The following is a 20,603-nucleotide window of genomic DNA, read 5'->3' on the forward strand; positions in this document are numbered from 1 at the left end:
AAAGATTTCATTTGGAGCTTTTTTGGGGTAACATTTATCCTATAGACATGCGACTGAATCATAATCGTTTCTCTCATAAAATCTTGCCACAATGTGAGACATGAAGACAGGCATTTGTCAGTTCAGCTGTGTTGTTTGGATATGTTTAAAACACCTATTATCAACACACTTTTAATTAAAAAAAGCTATTAAGAAGCCCTTTTACTAAGTGTGAACATCTGTACGTGCAAGCTGTAAATTAGGAGATCACATATGTGTGCCTCAGTCAGAGACTAAATGAACTTGGCAAGTGTTTTCTATTACTGGTTTTTAAATACAGTAAAATATCTACGGGAAAAATTATTACATTTGAAAATTTGGATTTTTTTATTGTGCCCGTTGGTCCTGTTAATAGAACATGTCTTTTAATTAGAAATTAGAGTCATTATCATTATCAGCTTCGTAACCAGCACTCAGAGAGCTAACCAGTGTCTCCCTTCTGTTTCTTTGTTCTCATCATTTCAGGAGACTTGCCCTCTTTCCTCAAAGTTCTGGCTCCATGAAATATTTGTGATGGTATAAAATAGTTTCATTTTGCAAGCGGCTTAAACTCTGAAAGCTTTTTAGCCTTGTTGATAATTCATAGATGTCAAAGAGCCAACTCGTAGAGAATAGGATGGTAACTTTAAGGCTTCTCTCTCTGTCCAGTTGTATATTGATCATATTAGTGGAAAAATCGGCACACGCAGTTCCAGTCCTTAACATATTCTGCTCAGGTACTTAAAAACTGGTTAGTTTAGACTTCTCCTAAGACTGCCTTCTTAACCCTTTTTTATGAGCAAATCTTTATGTAGAGGTATTTTATCCTGCCAGTCACGGATACAAAGCAGTTTGATACTTGATATATGCATTAAGCAAATCCAGCAACCCAGAAGAAAACACACATCAGTGTCAAAAGTGTGTGTGATAGCCCAGAGTTTTAAGGGATTACAGTGGGGGAAAAAAAGATTGATTATAGATTTAGAATGAAATTTCAGGCTGACTTACTGGGAGAAGGAAAGAAAAATACTTGTGACACAAAGGTGACGTTCATTTTTTAAAAAAGAAGGCTGAATATAATCATTTCTTTCTTTTAGGTATTTCCTACCAGATGCTGGCTTTCTCTATCACTCTTCTCTCAATTTTGAAATATTTGTTCGTCACAAGTATTAAACTATCACTCTTTGAGAGTTTAAAGCATGTGTTTTATCAAAAATAAATATGCCTTGCCTTTACAGTGTTTCCGTAATGAAATTCTTATATAGATCTATGCCACTTTGAGAAAATTAAATCTTTAAAGTTAATAAATTGGGAATAGGGTGCTTATTCTCTTACAAAGAATTCATTTTTTTGTTTGTTGAATAGAAGGACTTAACCTGGTTCGTTCAAGTAGCCTATTTCAGTAGTTACGTTTTAAAGGGATATGGTTTTGTCGTTGGTGTACATTTAATTCATTGATCTGTGAATTAAATAAAGCAAGGTTTGTGTAGTGAACTTTCAGCTAGTCTTGGTGACTAGAGATTGGACAGAACAGCAGAGTAGTGATAAAATGCCCCAAACCTCGTTTCAGCAAGTAGATTCAGTTACTCAGTCTCTCCCTAGACGTATTGTCAAGTGTGCAGATTTGCTCTTTCTTTGCACCACATTCTGATGGAGTTGCTGCAGATGAGGAGAGACCCGCCCCCCAAAGTGGGCCATGGAAAGAAGAGGAAGGAGGAGAAGTAAGCCAAGGATCTGTTTAATCTCCCAGCCAAGAGAGTGAGCTTCTGAATAACCCAGCGTTGACAGTCTACTTTTATGTGTGCCTCAGTCAGACTTTAATGATTTCCAAAGTCTGTTGTGAAGACTTTATTATGCATAAGGCCACAGGGGGGAAATGCCAATCAGTTTGAAATATTACCTATATAGTCTCAAGTGGAGCTCAGATTCTACCCTGGACTAATTGTGTGTGTGTGTGTGTGTGTGCACGCACGCAAGCGCGAACATGCTCACACACATACCCACATACTCTTAGAGCTACATGTCAACTAAGGAGTGATTAAAATCCATAGGACAGTGTGGACTCATTGGAACTACTTTTGTCCCCCTTCCCTCCCTGCAGTATTAGATCACATTCCTAATGGACCATAAGGGTATTTATATACTTAGCCCTCATGTGTTAAGGGAGAAGAAAAAAAAATCAAGGATCATTCATGTAAGGCATAAGGTATAGTAATGTAATCAGGGTTTATGGAGGTTCAGTAGAGTTCTGGGCTTTTTGCTTAAAAACACTGACACTATTTGTTTAAGGGGAAAAAAAGCTCTTCACATGTGAAGGCTGACAGTTTTTATCACCAGGCTTGGGTATCATTCTTCAGCTACATATCATACCTTTTCTTCTTTCTTTAAAAAAAAATTCTAAAAGCAAGCCTTCTCTCTCCTTGGTAATACATGTCCTAATTAATTCAACCTTGACAGAGTTAGAAAGTTGTGACTTAAATGGAACATGAGTTATTTTGTATTTAATTTGCTCCCCGTTACATAGTTCTTTCCCCTCAAAATAGTGAAGAAAGTGTGCGGGTCTAATTATTACTTCAAGTCATAAGGACTCTTTCTCTCAGTAACAATCATCAACCGCCTTCCTGATCGATCCCATGATTTCGCTAAAAAGTTTTTAATATGTCATCACTGCCATTTATTAGTGTTCTTCCCAAGTGCTATGGTTTTTATTAGGATCTGGCTTACAGTCTGCGGGTAGGTTAAGCCTTTACCTTATGCCCTGATGCTCTTGCCTAGTAAGAGAGCTGAGTCTTAAAATGGGAAAGGATTGATGTTATAATGATTCCAAAGGGCCCCTTTATGATGAAATTCTAAATACGCAAAATCCCATTAAACCTGTAGAGGTTCATGGGCTAGCTACATTGAGATGACATATCATTATATTGGGTGTAGTGTGCCTATTATAAAGTGGGGTATAATTGGAAATTATTGGTCATATTAGCAAGAATGAAGAGCCACCCACCCTCATAAATTCAGGGGTTATGGTCTGGGTACTCGAAGTATGAAAGAGAACAATATTCTGTGTATAAGTAACCAAAATTTAAAAATCTGACCCTAGAAATTGCTCTAATAAAATCCTGTCACTGACTGTTTTCATTTTACTCTTAGAGTAATCATGGAAAGAATTCCATAAAATGACCCTTTAAAGACACATTGAAATGTTAACCTATTAGAGATTAAAATAGTATTCCAGGACCAAGAGCTCCTGTTATAATTTGGAATCCTAAGGGGAGTTGAGGCAGGAGTCAGGGAGTTCTCAAGAAACAATTAGCCTAGCAATTTAAGGCTCACCTGGCTTTCTCCCAAAATGAAAGAATGAAGCTTCTTTATTTTTTTTCCCCTTGTAAAATTGCTTCAAATTAGCATTTAAAATTTTAGAAATAATCCAGGATAAGGACTGAAAATTAGTGAAATAAAAGATTTCCTTTCAGACTGTTTTCATACAGATTTTTAATTGTTTTACCCTGCGAAGTAGGTGGCTTCGAAAAAATCATTCCACTTCGCTCGCTTTTTATTTTATTGAACGCCTATAAGCTTCACACCACCCTGCCTGAACAGCTATTAGAAGGAGTCCCCTAGACATCAGGACCTAAAATGTTCGAGCATATTCCTGTGAAAACCACCTAAGTCACTTGAATTTGGCTTTTAAAGAAAGTTATGTTAAAAAAAAAAAAGTTGTGGAAAACTAAGAACTATAAACTATCACTGAGAGCCAATTTTCTGGGATCAGTGAAAAGCACTTTTATACTCCTACATTAAGAAAAAAAAGTATCTGAATATGTTCTTATTTCTGTGACCTTCACAGAAAATATTGGAAGTGAAGTCTGCAGAGTTACAGGTTTACATTTATTTTAATTTATTTGAAGGTTTGGGGAGTAATTCCTGTTATTAAAAATCGAAATAAAAAAATAGTTATTCACATTTCATTTGATAGATGCAAGATCTTTTATAAGTACCCGCACACACCACCAGCAGTATTTTATACATTTGAAAACTGAATTTTATAAAGGACATTACTTTGTTCTTTAAGTTAGCAATGCAGTTAAAAGTACATATTACTTCACATTTATTACATATTTTGCATTACATTTTATACTTATTTTACATTTACATTACACACTTATATTAATGAACCTCAAAAATTCTGGCTGTTGTCCTTATGGTGATTCTGTTCTTCACAGAAAGGAGTTTTCTTCACACTGACTTATGTGTCTTTTTGGGGGTCTTGTGGCTTAGCCACCACTTTCCTTTTGAAAACTATCGATCCTATCAAAGTGTTTATTGAAATTATATCCAGGCTTCAATTTCTCTTTTGTTTTATAGCCAGAAAATTACTAGTTGAAGCTTCTGTTTCTGGCATTTTAAAGAAATCCAGGTAAAAATTATGTTCCTTCAGTTACCTGATTCACAATTTAAGAAGCTCTTACTGTATGATTTTTTTTTTTTTTCGTTTTCTGACTAGTATCCATAATGTGCAGTTAAACCCTCTTCTTTTTCGTAATAAAATTCCATGTACTAAGAGGAGGTTAATGAATCTCTTTTTTCTTTTCCTTCAGCCCTTTTACAAAAGAAAATAGTCTTTTCTTTGTAGATGCTATTGTTACAGTCTCATGTGTTGACTGTTGTTGTCTAACCCCTTTCCAAAGTCTACACAGTGGTCACATTGTATCCACAGGGGTGGGTTCCAGGACCTGCGGGGGGTACCCTTATATAAAATGTTGTATTATTTGCATATAACCTATGCATGTCATTCATCTCTAGATTACTTTTAATACCTAATACGATGTAAATGCCATGTAAATATTTGTAAATATAATGTAAATGCTATGTAAGTAGTTTTAGAGCATGGCAAATTCCAGTTTTGCTTTCTGGAACTTTTTGGAATTTTTTTGTGTGTGTGAATATTTTCCATCCCTGGGTTGGCTGAATCCATGGATGGGGGCTGGCTCTACTATACCTTTTCCTATACCTGTGAAACATGAATCTGGTGCATGGATCACATATCTAGTGATCTGTACTATGATTTCATAATTAGTATCTGTTCACTGTGATCTGGTCTCTGTGCCCCGATATTACACGTCCTTTCTTTAACATCACTAGAGTTCACACTGTCTTCACCTAGAAATCCTTTGGATGCTCCCAAACAATGCTTGAAGTGGTAGGAAAGGGAATAAATTATTCAGCTTTAGTCATTTCCTGCTCAGCCAGCAGCCCCATCTCATTCTTCAACTGCCGTATTTACCCACCCCCACTGTTCTCTAGAGGAGTGTAAAGAGCAAAGGAGGGGCTGAGCTAAAAACATGGATGGAATTAAGAATTGGGTGGCAGGGGCTCCCAACGTGGCGCAGTGGTATCGAACCTGACTAGTGTCCTTGAGTATGCGGGTTTGATCCCTGGCCTCACTCACCGGGTTGAGGATCCTGTGTGGCTGTGGCTGTGGTGTAGGCTGGTAGCTACAACTCTGCTTCCACCCCTAGCCTGGGAACCTTCATATGCAGCAAGTGCGGCCCTAAAAAGCAAAAAAAAAAAAAAGAAGAAGAATTGGGTGGCACAGTGGAATCCCTCCTGTAGCCTTTAAGTGCGAATCCATAGTGGCCTTTTCTTATTCTTCGTATACTAACTGCATGCATCCACTCAACAACATGAGGGCTGAACACCTTTGATTGCTTATGTTTCAGATGTTGTTGCTGATCTTAGGATAATATAGGCACAGAAGTGACCCACGAAATGGGCAACGTGTGGTTGGGATGTACACGACTGGCTCATGTACCTGCCATCATTGTTGAGATAGTTTGCTCTTAGATGAGGGGCTCTCTCCAAGTTTTATAGAGCAAGAAAACTTCAATTGAAGCTGGAAGAAAAGAGTTAACAAGAAGGGAAAAAGGAGTTCCAGCCATGATGCAGTGGGTTAGGAATCCAACTGCAGTGGTTCAGGTGTAGTCATAAAAATTTTTAATCATGGAAAATAAAGAGGAAGAGCCCGTAAGAAACAGCATTGAAAACAAAATCTGAAAAACGTAGCTCAATGGTTGGAACCCTGCTTGTCTCTCCAGCCTCAACTCTTACTCCTCTCCCGTGTTCATATCCCAGCAGAAGTGGCTCTGTCTAGAACATGCCATCATCCCTCTACCTACCCCCATTTGAATTACGTTCTCATGTCATATACCCAGTTTGTAATACTGTGTGTTAATGTATATTTTTTTTAAGCCTGCCGTGGAGTTCTCTGGTGGCTCAATGGGTTAAGGATCTAACATTATCACTGCTGTGACTCTGGTTACTGCTGGGGCTCAGGTTCGTTCCCTGGCCTGTGGGCACAGCCAAAAAAAAAAAAAAAAAAAAAAAAGTCTGCTTTCCTCACTAGATTTATCTGAAAGGCAGTGGGCAGCTCACTTTGGATGGACCAGGGAGCCTACATCAGAGATTTATTAGGCTGGAGAGTAAATTGGTCCATCCAAGATCTTCCAACCCAGGTTAAGGATTTGGGGGGCTGGGAGGATAGGGCTAGGGTATTACTGGAAACCATAGAGCAGAAAAGAGACATATTCTCAGCAATCTTTTGAGAAGACTGGCTTGAGAAATCACTCTGTTTTTTCCCTGGTAGGCCAGAGAGAACAAAACCTGACCAGACCAGTTAGGAGTCCCTCGCAGTACACTTAGGAACATCTTTTTTTTTTTTTTTTTTTTTTTTTTTTGGCTTTTCTAAGGCCACACCCGAAGCAAATGGAAGTTCCCAGGCTAGGGGTCTAATCGGAGCTGTAGCCACCCGCCAGAGCCACAGCAACTTGGGATTAGGACCACATCTGCAACTACACCACAGCACATGGCAATGCCAGATCCTTAACCCACTGAGCGAGGCCAGGGATTGAACCTGCAACCTCATGGTTCCTAGTCGAATTCCTTAACCACTGAGCCATGACGGGAACTCCAGGAACGTCTTAAAAGCCTGTGCTCCAGTAGTAGAAGTTAGACCACAGAGCAGGCATTGAGCCAGAGCAACTGCAGAGGAAAAACTTAGGGGAACTGAGTAGTCAGACATAATTGTGAATGTTCATGCTAGGTAAAGTTCAGTGAGAAAACAACAAGACACACATTTGTAACTCTAGTGTGACCTCAACTGTATAGAATTATGAACTGAAGAAAAATAGATGTAGCCACAGCAACGTCAGCAGTAATTGCCTTTGAGTGGTGGGGTTAAGCATGATTGTCTTTTTTTTCCTTGAATTTATAATTTTTCAGTGAGCATCTATGAATGGTCAATCAAAAAAAAAAAAAGGTTCTGGAGTTCCCGTCGTGGCACAGTGGTTAACGAATCTGACTAGGAACCATGAGGTTGCAGGTTCGGTCCCTGCCCTTGCTCAGTGGGTTAAGGATCCAGCGTTGCTGTGAGCTGTGGTGTAGGTTGCAGACGCGGTTTGGATCCCGCGTTGCTATGGCTCTGGCAGAGGCCAGTTTCTACAGCTCCGATTCGACCCCTAGCCTGGGTACCTCCATATGTCGCAGGAGCGGCCCAAAGAAATAGCAAAAAGACAAAAAAAAAAAAAAAAAAAAAAGTTTGATTTCAATCATTTTCTTTGACCTAGTTTCATAGGCTTACCTTTCACAGCTGTAGGTGTCAAGTACATGTTTGGAGTTGAGGGCACAGAGCTTGGATGGAGCTCCCCTTCCCGGTCAGGGATGGCCTGTGTGGTGTAGGAGTAGTTGGATTCCTAGAGGCAGGTGATCACAGGTGGGTGGCTGGAGAGGCAGCTCTTCTGGCATCCTTATGGTTCCCCTACATCACAGGTGATTTCCCTCCAAATCCCCCAAACTAGAAAATCTCAGTTATCCTGTAACCCTGTCTCATCTTCACTCCAAGCATCTCTTTTCTTGTTAGCTTGGTCTTGATTCCCTGTTCTTCTTTCTCCTTGATCTTCAGGCTCTTGGCTTACCTGCCCCCCAAAGAATTTTGAGAACCAGGAGCCATCCTAATATTTTCATATGCTAAGTAACTTACCAAGGTCAGACAGCAAGTTTGATGGCATCTGAACCCTTGGAGTCTGGCCCTGCAAACTCTGTCCTCAATCTGGAGGACAACAGCACTCTTTAAACTCTGGAAACTCTAAATATTTGGCACCTTTTCACAGTGTTTCTCTCTTTAATGCTTGTTTCCAATTCACTGTCCCCAAATCACATTTTCACAAATGAAATCCTCTGTTTACTAAAAAGTTACCATTCATGACTGCAAGGGAAATTTAAAAAAATGAGATAATATATCTTGAAATGAAATTTTGTTTAATTTTGAACAAGATGATTAATAAGATCAAAGCAATATAAATATGACAAATTTTCATGATTTATTCAACATAAAGTAGATTTTTGCCAGAAAGCCATCTGTCAATAAGAATGCATAGGTCAATAAATTTTTTTCTTCCTAGATGAGTTCATGTATCAATAAATGGTTACTTATCATAAGAAAGGGAAAGGGTGCACTATCAGTGCCTCTCTCATTTTGGATGAGTTAAGTGCTTTGGCACCTTTTCACATCAGTAGGTGGGACTAGGAACTTGATCACATCATCATTCTGTACTTGGAATCACTTCAGATTATATGCCAACAACCTCGAAGTGGTCAATTAGTTTTGTTAAGGGAAAGAAATGAAAATCATCCACCTTATTACCCAGATGTTGTTATAGTCATTTACTTTCTCAATTTCTGGAAACAGGCATTAACAAGGCATTCAGATGCCTATGTATAAATTTAGCTGTTAGTCTTTCATTGAGAGGCATATGGTTTAGTATATACCAAAAAGATGGTGAAAGTAAAAATACTGTATTAATGATTCAAACGACTTCTGCAATATATTTTTTTTTTAGGAGACACTTTTATCACTGCAAATTTAAATACCTTTTTATTGGGCCATGCCCACAGCATGTGGAAGTTCCTAGACCAGGGATCAAACTTAGGCTGCAGCAGCAACCCAGGCTGCTAATAATGCCTGGTCCTTAACCCACTGTGCCACAAAAACTCCCTAGATGTCTTGATTGATGAAAATTTCCACCAATGCTCATTATCATTGAAAAGATATGAACTCACATTTCAATTCAAATAAATGTATTATTAATATGCATTTTGAGAAAAAATTACTAAATACCAATGAATTATGGACTACATTTCATAAGTTACTAAACAGTCTAGGCTAAAATATGTAGTAAAATTAATTTATTCTGTATACAATAGGAATTCTGTTTCTCATTACCAAATTAGTTATGGTGCACTATAATGTATACCTTAAGTTTTTTAAAGAAGTATTATGTTGATACTGTGTGTATATCATAGTCTGGTGCTGGACTTTAGGAACAAAGTAGATAGAAGTCATATTTTATAGACATAGACTCTTAGTTTTTAGCAGTATGTAATTTTTCATTAAATACACTAAGTGCTTTGGCATTTAGATCATAATTCATTTTAATTTTACATTTATTAACACGGTATGGAAATATTCAAAATTTTATAAGAGGAAAATAGTAATCATTACCAAAATAAGTATTTTCTTAGTATTTGGCTAAATGATACCCTATTAAATGATAAACATAGTTTCTGAAATTTTCAAAATCATGCAGAATACCCTATTAAATGATAAACATAGTTTCTGAAATTTTCAAAATCATGCAGAATTCCTATCCACAGGTTTTATACAGTGGATAGGAATAAATTTCATAGGCCTGGGAAAATATTCAAACTGATTTTATTTGTTTGTTTCTTTTTTTTTTTTTTTTTCTTTTTAGCCATGCCTATGGCATGCGCAAGCCCCCAGGCCAGGGATCGAACCCTCACCACTGCAATGACTACACCGAATCCTTAACTCCCAAACAGATTTTAAAAGAGTGGATTTCACATGTGCTTGGCAGGGTCTTTTTTTTCTCCCACCAGATGATGATAGCTCCTAGGGATGAGAATCGGGAATAATTGGGAAAAAAATGGAGGGAAAAGCCATTTTCAGCATGGGACACTTTGCTTTACTCTCACAGGATACTTTCTCAAGAGTAATTAAAGGTTATTAAAATAAACGGGAATTCGAGAGGTGAGTGCAGAACTGTTGCCCTATTTAACATTATGTCAGAATTCTGGATATTCCAGCCTAGCCCCAAATACCAGGTTCTAGCTGCCCTTTACTCATATATGCACAGTCAAGGAAAAGAGGGCCCTTTTCAAGGTTCTAGGTGCTTTTATTTATAAATGAGGCCTCACAAAGCAATTCAGATTGGCCATTATTTTGGCACCCAGGAGAGCTTTATACCATGAGCCAGTACAATGTATAAGTCAAGTGAGAGTAGGCTTTTTCTTTGGTTAAGGAGGAAGGAGAGAGTTTTCTTTCTTTTTTTCTTTTTTTGGCTTTTTGCCTTTTCTAGGGCCACTCCTGTGGCATATGGAGGTTCTCAGGCTAGGGGTGTAATTGGAGCTGTAGCCATCGGCTATGCCAGAGCCACAGCATCATGGGATCCAAGCCACATTTGTGACCTACACCACAGCTCATGGCAACACTGGATCCTTAACCCACGGAGCAAGGAGCAAGGCCAGGGGTCGAACCTGCAACTTCATGGTTCCTAGTCAAATTCGTTACCCACTGAGCCACGACGGGTACTCCGAGGGGACGGTTTTCAAAGGAGAATTGAAGCTGGATAATCTGTATCAACAGGCAGGCTTGTTCTCAGGGGGTCAGTTTAAGGAAAGAGTAAATATGGGATTGCAGGATCTAGAAATTGAGTCCCCCCAAGTGGACTCGCCCTGGGGGATACTTTCCTAAGATGTGATGATGGACTGGACTCATTATTAATGACTGAACGAGATCTAGTAGCTGTGGCAGCATCAGTTAACTGTTAGCATCCTTCTGTCAGAAGGCCTCTGTTGGTCAAAACCTAGGGGTGACCTGGAATAATGTAAGAAAGCTATCTGGCCTTTGTCTCCACTTTGGGGCACAAACCTCCTAAAAACCCACAAAATTGCCTGAATAATAGGAGTGACTTTGTCATTCAAAGGAGCCCCTTTGGAGCACAACTGAATTTATGCTAATGTGACCACTTAGCCTGGGGCCCAGGTCGCCTCAAGTTGGGGGCTGGTTACCAGAAAGATAAGATGATTAGAAGGTTGGAACTTTCAGCCCACCTACCACTGGAAGGGAGGGAGGTCAGGTTACAGGGGAGGGTGCTGCGGATTAAGCTCCACAAAAACTCTAGAACCACAAGATTTGATGAGTTTCTGGGTGGATGAGTGTGTCCACACACCAGGAGGGTGGTTCCTCAGGGACAGAGGCCACTGGACTTGGGACCCTTCTGGACCTCACCCTCTGACCTCTTCATTCGACCGTTCTCTGTATCCTTTACATCTCCTTTATAATAAACTAGCAAACCTGGAAAAAAAAATAGAAATTGAGTCCCTACATCTGCGTATCTCTGAAAGGCCTTCACTACCCCTGACTTGAGGCACAGCCTCGTTTGAAGTCCATAGACTTCAGGCATCCCCCGGTGGAGTGTTGCCAATATTGCCTCCTTTGGTCACTTCTTTCTAGGCCATCCCTGCCCCCGTCTCATCTCTGTGGTTTTCAGGGGGGGCATGGTGTTTGTAGGGGCGTTTGTCAGTGTCACCTGGGATAATTCTTCTTTTTTTTTTAATGATTTGTATTTTCTCAATCATAGCTGGATTACAGTGTTCTGTCAATTTTCCACTGTACAGCAAGGTGACCCAGTCACACATACATATATACATTGTTTTTTTCTCACATTATCATGCTCCATCACAAGTGACTACATATAGTTCCTAGTGCTATACAGCAGGATCTCATTGCTCATCCATTCCAAAGGCAATAGTTTGCATCTATTAACCCCAAATTCCCAGTCCATCCCATTCCCTCCCCCTTGGCAACCACAATTCTGGTCTCCAAGTCCATGAATTTCTTTTCTGTGGAAAGGTTCATTTGTGCTGTATGTTAGATTCCAGATATCAGTGATATCATATGGTATTTGTCTTTCTCTTTCTGATTTACTTCACTTAGTATGAGAGTCTCTAGTTTCATCCATGTTGCTGCAAATGGTATTAGTTTGTTCTTTTTTATGGCCGAGTAGTATTCCATTGTGTATATATAGCACATCTTCTTAATCTATTCATGTGTCAGTGGACATTTAGGTTGTTTCCATCTCTTGGCTATTGTGAATAATGCTGCAGTGAACATATGGGACCTGGGATAATTCTTCAAAGAAAACACAACCATCTCCCTCTCCACTGTTCTTGAAGGGTTGTGGCTCTGTGACCATGTTGTGTCCCAAGCTGACAGCTATTGCTTTAATTAAACTTTTGGACTCTCATCAGAGTTTTATATCAAAAATTTTTGAGCCATTTCCATCTTATATGTTTTAATACTTTCTCTATACTATTAAATAAAAATAGAAATAAAATGATATTATAAACTTTGCACAATTTTTGGCCTACTGTATGAAGGTTTCTTACGGATTTCCCACCTGACTTCTTTGTATTTACTTTCAACCCTTTTGCTGAAAGTTTGATACATTCTTTGGATTTTCCATTCTCTTACATACACTCTGTTAGTTCAGAGTTTCTCAGAGTATGGTCCCTGGCCAGCAGCATCAGTATCTTGTGGAGGCTTGTTAGAAATGCCAGTCCTTGGTCCCCACCCCGACCTAATGAATCAGAAACTCTGGAGATAGGTGGCCCAGCAATCTGATCTGTTTGATCAACTGATTTTCTTTCTTTCTTTTTTTTTTTAAGCTTTTTAGGTCTGCACCCACAGCATACGGAAATTCCCAGGCTAGGGGTCAAATTGGAACTGTAGCTGCTGGCCATGGCTATAGCCACAGCAGATCCAAGCCACGTCTGCAACTTACACTACAGCTCATGGCAACACTGGATCCTCAACCTACTGAGCAGGGCCAGGAATCAAACCCACATCCTAATGGATACTAGTCAGATTTGTTACTTCTGAGCCACAACAGGAACTCCCTTTCGACTGATTTTGATGCACATGATGCTTGAGAACCCCTACCTTAGTCCAGATTACTCTCCTCCTCTCTCACTTGCTGAATTCTACCTCTCTTACAAGACTATGCCTTCCTGACAGAGGTTCCCTCGCTTTTGGATCCTACAGTACTTTATCATATCTCTTTTATAACATAAATTATTTGAGCATCTGCATGCAGCACCTGCCTTGGTGGTAAGTTGTTAAGTGCCAGTGAATTAATGAATGTATGCATGAATGAAGGAGAAGAGCATTTTAGGAGGAGTAGTGATCAATAAGGTCAGCTGCTATGGCAAGATCATGGAGAATAATGAGGGGAAAAAGCGATTGGATTTCATAGCAAGGCAGGTGTTGGTGACCTTTGAAATGCTTGCTTCAGCAGAGTGATGGGCAGGAAGCCCAGATTGCTGGGACTTAGGGACTTCCAATATGATGAAGACCTATATGTTTCCAGAGTTTCTTATTGACTGTTTATCTGAATGTGTAGTGGAAACAATTTCTAGGGAGACATAACTAAGTGATCTTAGGCCAGTTACCAAACCTCCTGGAGCCTGTGATCTCTGAATAGGCAATAATAGTAATCCTGTGTGCTTTTAATTTTTTAAAAGGATGAAACAAGATCATTGTAACCCCTTAGAATAACGTCTGACATTTAGTGCTTAAATGGTTATTTCCTTTACTCCCCCTACACACACCCCCGGTACAATAGTTATTTTTATTTATTAATGTTGTTGATGGCATCCATCACCCTTTGCAAATTCGTATGATATGTGGAATTGTTCTGGATACCCTCATCCCAGTCATTGGAGAAATCGTGAATTGAATTTGGCTTGGAACTAACATACCTTTAGTTGATCTACCAATAGCTTCTTTGAAATTACATGACATCCAGCCAGAGGAGTACCCCAAAAAGGTAATTGTCTTAGTCAAGGCTCTTCTAGATACAAATTACAGAATCCTGCTTACAGCAGACATAGAGAGGAGAGGTTTTGTTGGCTTGTGGAACTGAAAATTAGGGGGAGAGTGCCACCTTCAAGCACTGCCATATCCATATCTTCTGGATCAAACAATAATGTCCATCACTCGTAGTCTTTCTCAGACCATCTTGTGGCTTAGCTATCTTCCATGCGATTCTCATTCCCAAACATATTTGTCAGCTACAAACTTCAGGGAGCGAGTATTTGCGAGTAGTTCTAACTGAAAGCTTGGCTTCAATCTCACTCTTCAGACCAAGTACTTGCTCATTCTTAAACCAGTTGTTGTGGCCAAGGAACTGGGTTTTCCAGGTTTGGCTTCAGGAATATTCTGTTCTAGGAAGTAAATGGTACTGAGTGTATGAGAAGATGGGATCCCTGAAGGGAAATCTAATTTCTGTTACCAGAATGAGGAGCAGGCACAGCAGGCAAAATCAGGCAATGCAATTGATAGCATCTTATTTGATAGAAGAGTGCTTTTTTCAAACTGTGCTTCTGGGATCTCTAGGGGTGCCACTGAGATCCTCAAACCAAGGGGAAGGGAAGTTCTCAAATCTATGCTCACTCCAGCTTCACCACGAGTGACTTCATTTTCACACATTTCTTTTTTTTTTTTTTTTCCCACTGTACAGCAAGGGGGTCAGGTTATCCTTACATGTATACATTACAATTACATTTTTTCCCCACCCTTTCTTCTGTTGCAACATGAGTATCTAGACATAGTTCTCAATGCTATTCAGCAGGATCTCCTTGTAAATCCATTTTCACATATTTCTATACCCAAGTTCTGATTGAGATTTTATTTGAACATAGAACTTTGGCAATACCACGGATACAGGAGAATTTTAGCAGATAGGCCCATGGCTTATAAAGGGAGGAGACCATCTTTTTCCATCCCATCCTGCTGAATAAGTTCTTGCCCTACTTTTCCTTCATTCCCATTGGCCCAATGCATATTCCTAACCCACCTGAGATCCAGACTTGACTCCCCCATAGTCAGATATAGGCAGATCATGACATTAGGCAAAGATTGAATTCTCGGTTTACTGTTATGACAATTAAAACATGGTTGCTTAATCTTTTGCCCACCATGGAAAACATCTCCCCAAAGCTGTTGACAGCTTGGTGACTCAGTGCAATCCCGCCATTTATCAAGCAGAAAATTTTGGTTCATTCAAGCAATCTGACCAAATATAAGCTTTGAGGATATGTTTTATACCAAAATGTGCAGTTGACAGCTGCAAGCTGAGCAGTTTAATTTTTCAAGCCTTCTTCTATAGCTCATCTCATAGGTAATTGCTGCCTTAATCACTTTCTTGAGAGTTTTTCCTTATCTGCTATTGACTTTCTTTAACTATTTGGCCCACCCTTTCATCTTCCATATCAGAGCCCATATGTGGCCAGGTACCTATTTGTGTCAATAAAGTTTCATTGCAACACAGACACACCCATCAGTTGAAGTCCGTTCTGTCTTCCCTCTATGATAGCAGAGGCAAATGGTTGTGAATCAGGAGGTATAGCCCATAAAGCTAAAATATTTACAGTCTGACCCTTTACAGAAAAAGTTGTTGACCTCCAGTGTATATTTATGTCTTATAACAGTATTCCTACTTCTTGATGTATGGCATGCTTATGAAAAAGAATCAGTAATGTCTTTTTAATGCTCTCACTCTCTGATGTTCTCACCAGTATATCTAGGGAAATATTTTTGCCTTACCTGTTCACCTGTGCTCTTTCAATTCTCTGAACAAATTCTCTTTGTTTCTGTACCTTCAGCAGTTTAGTCCTCTTCATCTTCTAAAACCACAAGCCCTTTTTTAAGGAGGAGGAGGGAAAGGGGTGACAGCTTTCTATCTGGCTCTAGAATACATTGATACACACACCTGTCCACACTGAATGCATAGCTACCAGATGCCAAGCATGCAGACAAAAATCAGATTTGGTGTCATCTTACTTCCCATCTGCTCAGAAATCCCCCAAATTCATATTTGTCGTGGTCCTCACACCATGTTCTGTGAGGCAGTGTTTGATATGAGACAGAAAGTTTGGTAATAGGAGATGGAGGAGAAGTGGATTTCCCTTGACTGGACATTGGATTCTGTGAGCAGAGCAGCTGCTCGTTGGAAGGCTGGGTAGTTAAGCTGTACTTGAAGAGGAACAGGGATAATAATATGTCTTTTCCTGTGTTTTCGCAGTCTAAACGCCCTGCGGAGTGAGAGAAGACTTCAATCCCTAGGCTTGTGAATCCCTTATCTTTCTCAAACATTAAATTAATTTTTAAAGCTATTTATTCAAAGTTGACTTAACCACTAGAATAGGAAAGATCAGACAAATCAGCTGCAAGAAATGAAGTATGAGGAAACCCGAACTCTTTGACAAAGTATTCCTGGGAGTAAATGTGTTGAATGAAGCCAGCGGGTAAATGATAAGGGCCTTTACACTGTGGATGTAAGAAGGCAATTTATCAAGAGTACATGAACTCTCCGGTGACCACAAGTCAGGAGGAAACGAGAGTGGAGGAGGAGCCCTGAAAAAATACTTTTGAAATACTAAAAATGGTATATGTGTGTGTGTGTGTGTGTGTGTGTGTGTGTGCGCGCGCGCGCTGTTAAATGCCTGCATTTAAATATGCAGAAATGCCAGTGTATTAAAAGAGGAGCTGCACCAAGTGCACCCACACAGTGGCCTGTACTGTTTGAAAGTGCTAGGAAGAGTGGCTGAGCAAGGCAAGGCAGTGATTTAGAACTTGTAGAAACCTTGGATCCTTGAAGGTAGAATTAGGTCTTGAGCCTGACAGTGGTTGTCTGAGACCCACTGGCCTGATTCATGAGAAGAGAAGACTGTCTTTCAGGCTCACATGTTGATCTGTTTTACTCTTGGGAAGGTCACACTGGCAACTACATCTGGTCACTTATGATGGAGCCTGATAAAGTGAGAAAAAAGAATATATATATGTATGTGTAACTTGGTCACCATGTTGTACAGTAGAAAATTGACAGACCACTGTAAACCAGCTATAATGGAAAAAATAAAAATCATTATATTAATGTTGAGAAGGTCAAATGTGTCTAATTCTGAGAGATGACCTAGTGCTTGTGTGTTCTCCGGAAGAATTCAAAGCACCTCTCACTCATTATTGCCTTCATCTCTGCAGCATCTCTTTGAGCCCTGTAGATGAGACAGTGTCATCCTAACTGTTCACTTGCGGGAAAGTGAGGAACAGGTAATGTCATGCTCTGCAGTAGCATTCCCGTAACTCAGTGAAGGATGGGAGCTAAAATGAATGGCCTTATCTTGGATTTCGTAGCTAAGGGAGAGTTGTGATTCCTTAGACTTGAGGAGAAAAAGGACTAATTGTCAAAATACTAGTTTCAAAGTACTTACTCTGAGAATGGTCATCAGTTTTCTGTGCTGAGATGATAGAGCTGAAATACACAGAAATGCTCAGGCTTTGATTTTAGTCATTTGTTTCTGTTTTCACCTCATACCAAACCCTTGTTGAAACTGTTAAAAAAGAACCTAATGATGACTTGAATTTGTTGTTTGTTTGTTTCTCCTGAGTAACTTTTAGAGAGCATGCTAGTGAACCCAAAAAACTAGCAGGTGACCAGCAAGGGGGGAAAGTGGGAGAACCAAGTCTTGGAATAATCACCCTTTGCTAATTCAGCTTGAGGTAAATGACTAGCCCTCCACCCCGATGTCAGCTTTCCTTACTCCCTCCAGCCTAGGCCTTTTACTCCTCAAGAACATGCTCCTCTTCCTCTTCACACTGCTCAGGTATCATAAGAGGTGAATCTTGTTCACAGCAGCCAGGTTGGTTGAGCTGCTCTTGTGGCCTGAGTTGGGAATTGTGTTTGTTCATTCTTCTGGTGCTGGGAGGAGACACCGTGGTAACTTGGGTTGAGCCATAGTTCATTTAGCAAATTAATTAGCCAGGTTTTTAGCGCCAGCCACAGTCATTTAGAAACCTCCTAAGTGGGCTCTCTTCCTGAAAACTGAATGTGTTTTGTAGTTGCTGTCGTGTGCAATTTATAAACACACCGAATCAAAAAAAAAAAAAAAGAAAAATCAGGGAGGAGGTGGGAAGAGCACTATTTACATTGCACCGTCCTGCCTAAACATCTGTGGTGATGATCCAGCTGTAGAAATGGAGCCCAATCACTTCCAGTAACTCTTTTCTGCCCTCTTCCTTTCTCTCTTTATGACCCTCCTCCTCGCCTCTGGATGTCTGATGGGACCCCACAGCCTTGGACAAGCTCAGCACGCAGCACCTATACCACCCCACCCAGGTGGAGATCGTGCAGTCCAACGTGGTGTTCGACATCAGCAGCCTGATGCTCTACGGGACGCAGGCGGTGCCTGTGCGGCTCAAGATCCTGTTGGACCGTCTCTTCAGTGTCCTGAAGCAGGAGGAGGTGCTGCACATCCTACACGGCCTGGGCTGGACACTGCGTGACTACGTCCGGGGGTACATCCTTCAGGTAGGGGGAGGGCATCAGTGCCCATGTCTGGGACCAGGTGCAAGGAGGGCTGGGGTAGGAGCCCTTGGCTAATCCCTCCTTCCCTCCCCTCGAGGGCCCAGGTACCCATACTCTCTCCTGGTGAAAATGGTCCTTCTGCCAGGCTGGTCAGGGAATTGGAAATAAGGTGCTCTGTGCCAGCAGGCTGGCATCTGGTGCAGCAGTGAACTTTAGCAAGGAAAGCGTGGCCTGTTGCCTAGGGTTGCTTTGTTTGCATTCTTGAGAATTCAGCTCCCGCTCCCTAGGATGTGGGCCTTCCTCTGACTGCTAAAAAAGGGGAAGGCTCAGAGGTGGGTGATGGGTGTGTGAAAAATCTGAGATTTTACTGTGGGTTTTGTAGGGCTCATTCTCACACTTACTTTGTAGGTTTGGTGTTCTCTTGGTTGTCTCTGTACCCTAACCATTTATTGCTTCTTCATCCAAATCAAAGGAAGAATGGTAATCTCAGCAACCCCCTGCTTCTGTGACCAGTAAACTCTCCCATTCCAAAACACGCACACCTGATTATAAATGTGGCCTTCCAGCACCCGTGCCTCTGGCTTGAGTCCCTGCTTGTGTCAGCGGCACTTCCAGTCTGGGCAGGGTCTTGAGACTTTTCCAGAGGCCCTTAGCCTCCTCGCCTTTTTCGTCATTTTCTGCCGTATGTTCGAAGTTGTTTTGCATTGTGTACTTCGCCTCTGAAGTGTTCTTATGGCCATCTGTCTTCCTATGACCCTTGAAGGGTAAATGTTGAAAACAGCATGTTGGGAGACCCCAGGATCCAAAAAGACTACACTGGACATTGAAGGAATACTCCCTCCTGCCAAAGGAGATCACGGTTGGAGAAGGTAGAATCTGAGGTGATGTTTTGAAATTTTGTACAGAGAATAATACCAGGAGAACTGACTCCTCCCCACCCCACCCCCAAATTTGGTTTTGGCTCTGCCAGCTTTGTTTATTCCCTGAACCACCCTGTGTTGTGTGTAAGGCTGCCAGCTTGGTATGTGATGAATGGGGGGACCTCAAGCCTCACCCTCGCTTTAACCTGCCATAAACACACACACATTCCCATCATTCTCCTGTGAGGTACCACCAGGTGTTAGCCAGGGTGGGCGAGAAGGCGAGGGATGCTGGGTGGAAATAGACAAAGAAGGGAGGAGGGTTGCCTTTCTGCTCCCAGGACTGCTTTAATTAGAATAGAATCATTTCTTGTGAGATGTCAGCTTGGAAGGCACAGGAAATTTGGCCCTCAGATGATGAGATGCTGCTGATAATAGGAATAATTATGTATTACGTTTTCAGTTTATAGAAGACTTTCACAAACATTATCTCATTTGCCTCAGGATGGGGACATTGCGGTGGGGGAGAGTGGAAAGTTAAGTCCTGGGTGGTCAGGGGGCCTGAGGGGGCACAGGGTCCGGGAAGAAGGGGCCAGGAAGCACAAAGCATGGAATCAGTTTCACAATCGCTGCGTATGCCAGCCTGGAGGTGCACACAGTGCGTCTTTCTACAGGTGTTTCCACACATGATTGCTAATGTCCACTGGGGATAGATTTTACCCTACAGGAAAGAACACACATTTTGCATATTTAGAAAAATTTTTTTGGCTGCGCCTGCCGCACATAAAAATTCCCAGGCTAGGGATTGAACCCTAAGCCCCTGCAGTGACAACGCTGGATCCTTAACTTGCTGCACGGCAAGAGAACTCCCTTTTGCAGATTTTTGAATAGAACTCTTGGCTTTGCTAAGCACTCTGTCCTTAATTCAAAACTTAGAGTAACATGTCCCAATCCGGTACCATCTTTACTGCCTCCACTGTGATGTTTAGTTCTGCCATCAACGATGTTTTCAGTTCTACGTGTCCTGCTTTTGCCTAAGATATCTGGACCACATGCATGGTCTCTTTCTGTTGAAACATACAGGTATGTGCATGACTATGATTATTTGCCACCAGAACAACCCAGTTTCCTGTAACTTTGTGATGGCAGTAACTGCAGAACCTTCAGCTTGTTCTATAGGGCTGGTGTAGCCAGCCTAATTCTCTGCCTTAAACCATGCCTGTTCTTT

At 40.9% G+C, this 20,603-nt stretch overlaps 1 protein-coding gene across 50 annotated transcripts in view; it reads left to right on the forward strand.

Moving 5' to 3' along the window:
- Positions 1-20,603, forward strand: part of BNC2 (basonuclin zinc finger protein 2) — a 448,897-nt gene that overhangs the window by 300,748 nt on the left and 127,546 nt on the right. For 36 of the 50 annotated variants that reach the window (XM_084984833.1, XM_084984694.1, XM_084984850.1 and 33 more), the window contains one exon: positions 18,283-18,518. The exons of the other annotated variants lie outside the window; for them this stretch is intronic. In XM_084984833.1, the coding sequence (XP_084840959.1) occupies positions 18,372-18,518 (147 nt within the window). In that variant the 5' untranslated portion in view covers positions 18,283-18,371. The remainder of the gene's footprint in view (positions 1-18,282; positions 18,519-20,603) is intronic. 50 annotated transcript variants of the gene reach the window in all.

The sequence above is a fragment of the Sus scrofa genome, chromosome 1 (assembly GCF_054392235.1).
Source record: "Sus scrofa isolate SSC_HxYL_T2T_F1_AM1 chromosome 1, Sscrofa_HxYL_maternal_Yorkshire_Landrace_v2.0, whole genome shotgun sequence".
Taxonomy (NCBI): Eukaryota; Metazoa; Chordata; class Mammalia; order Artiodactyla; family Suidae; genus Sus; species Sus scrofa.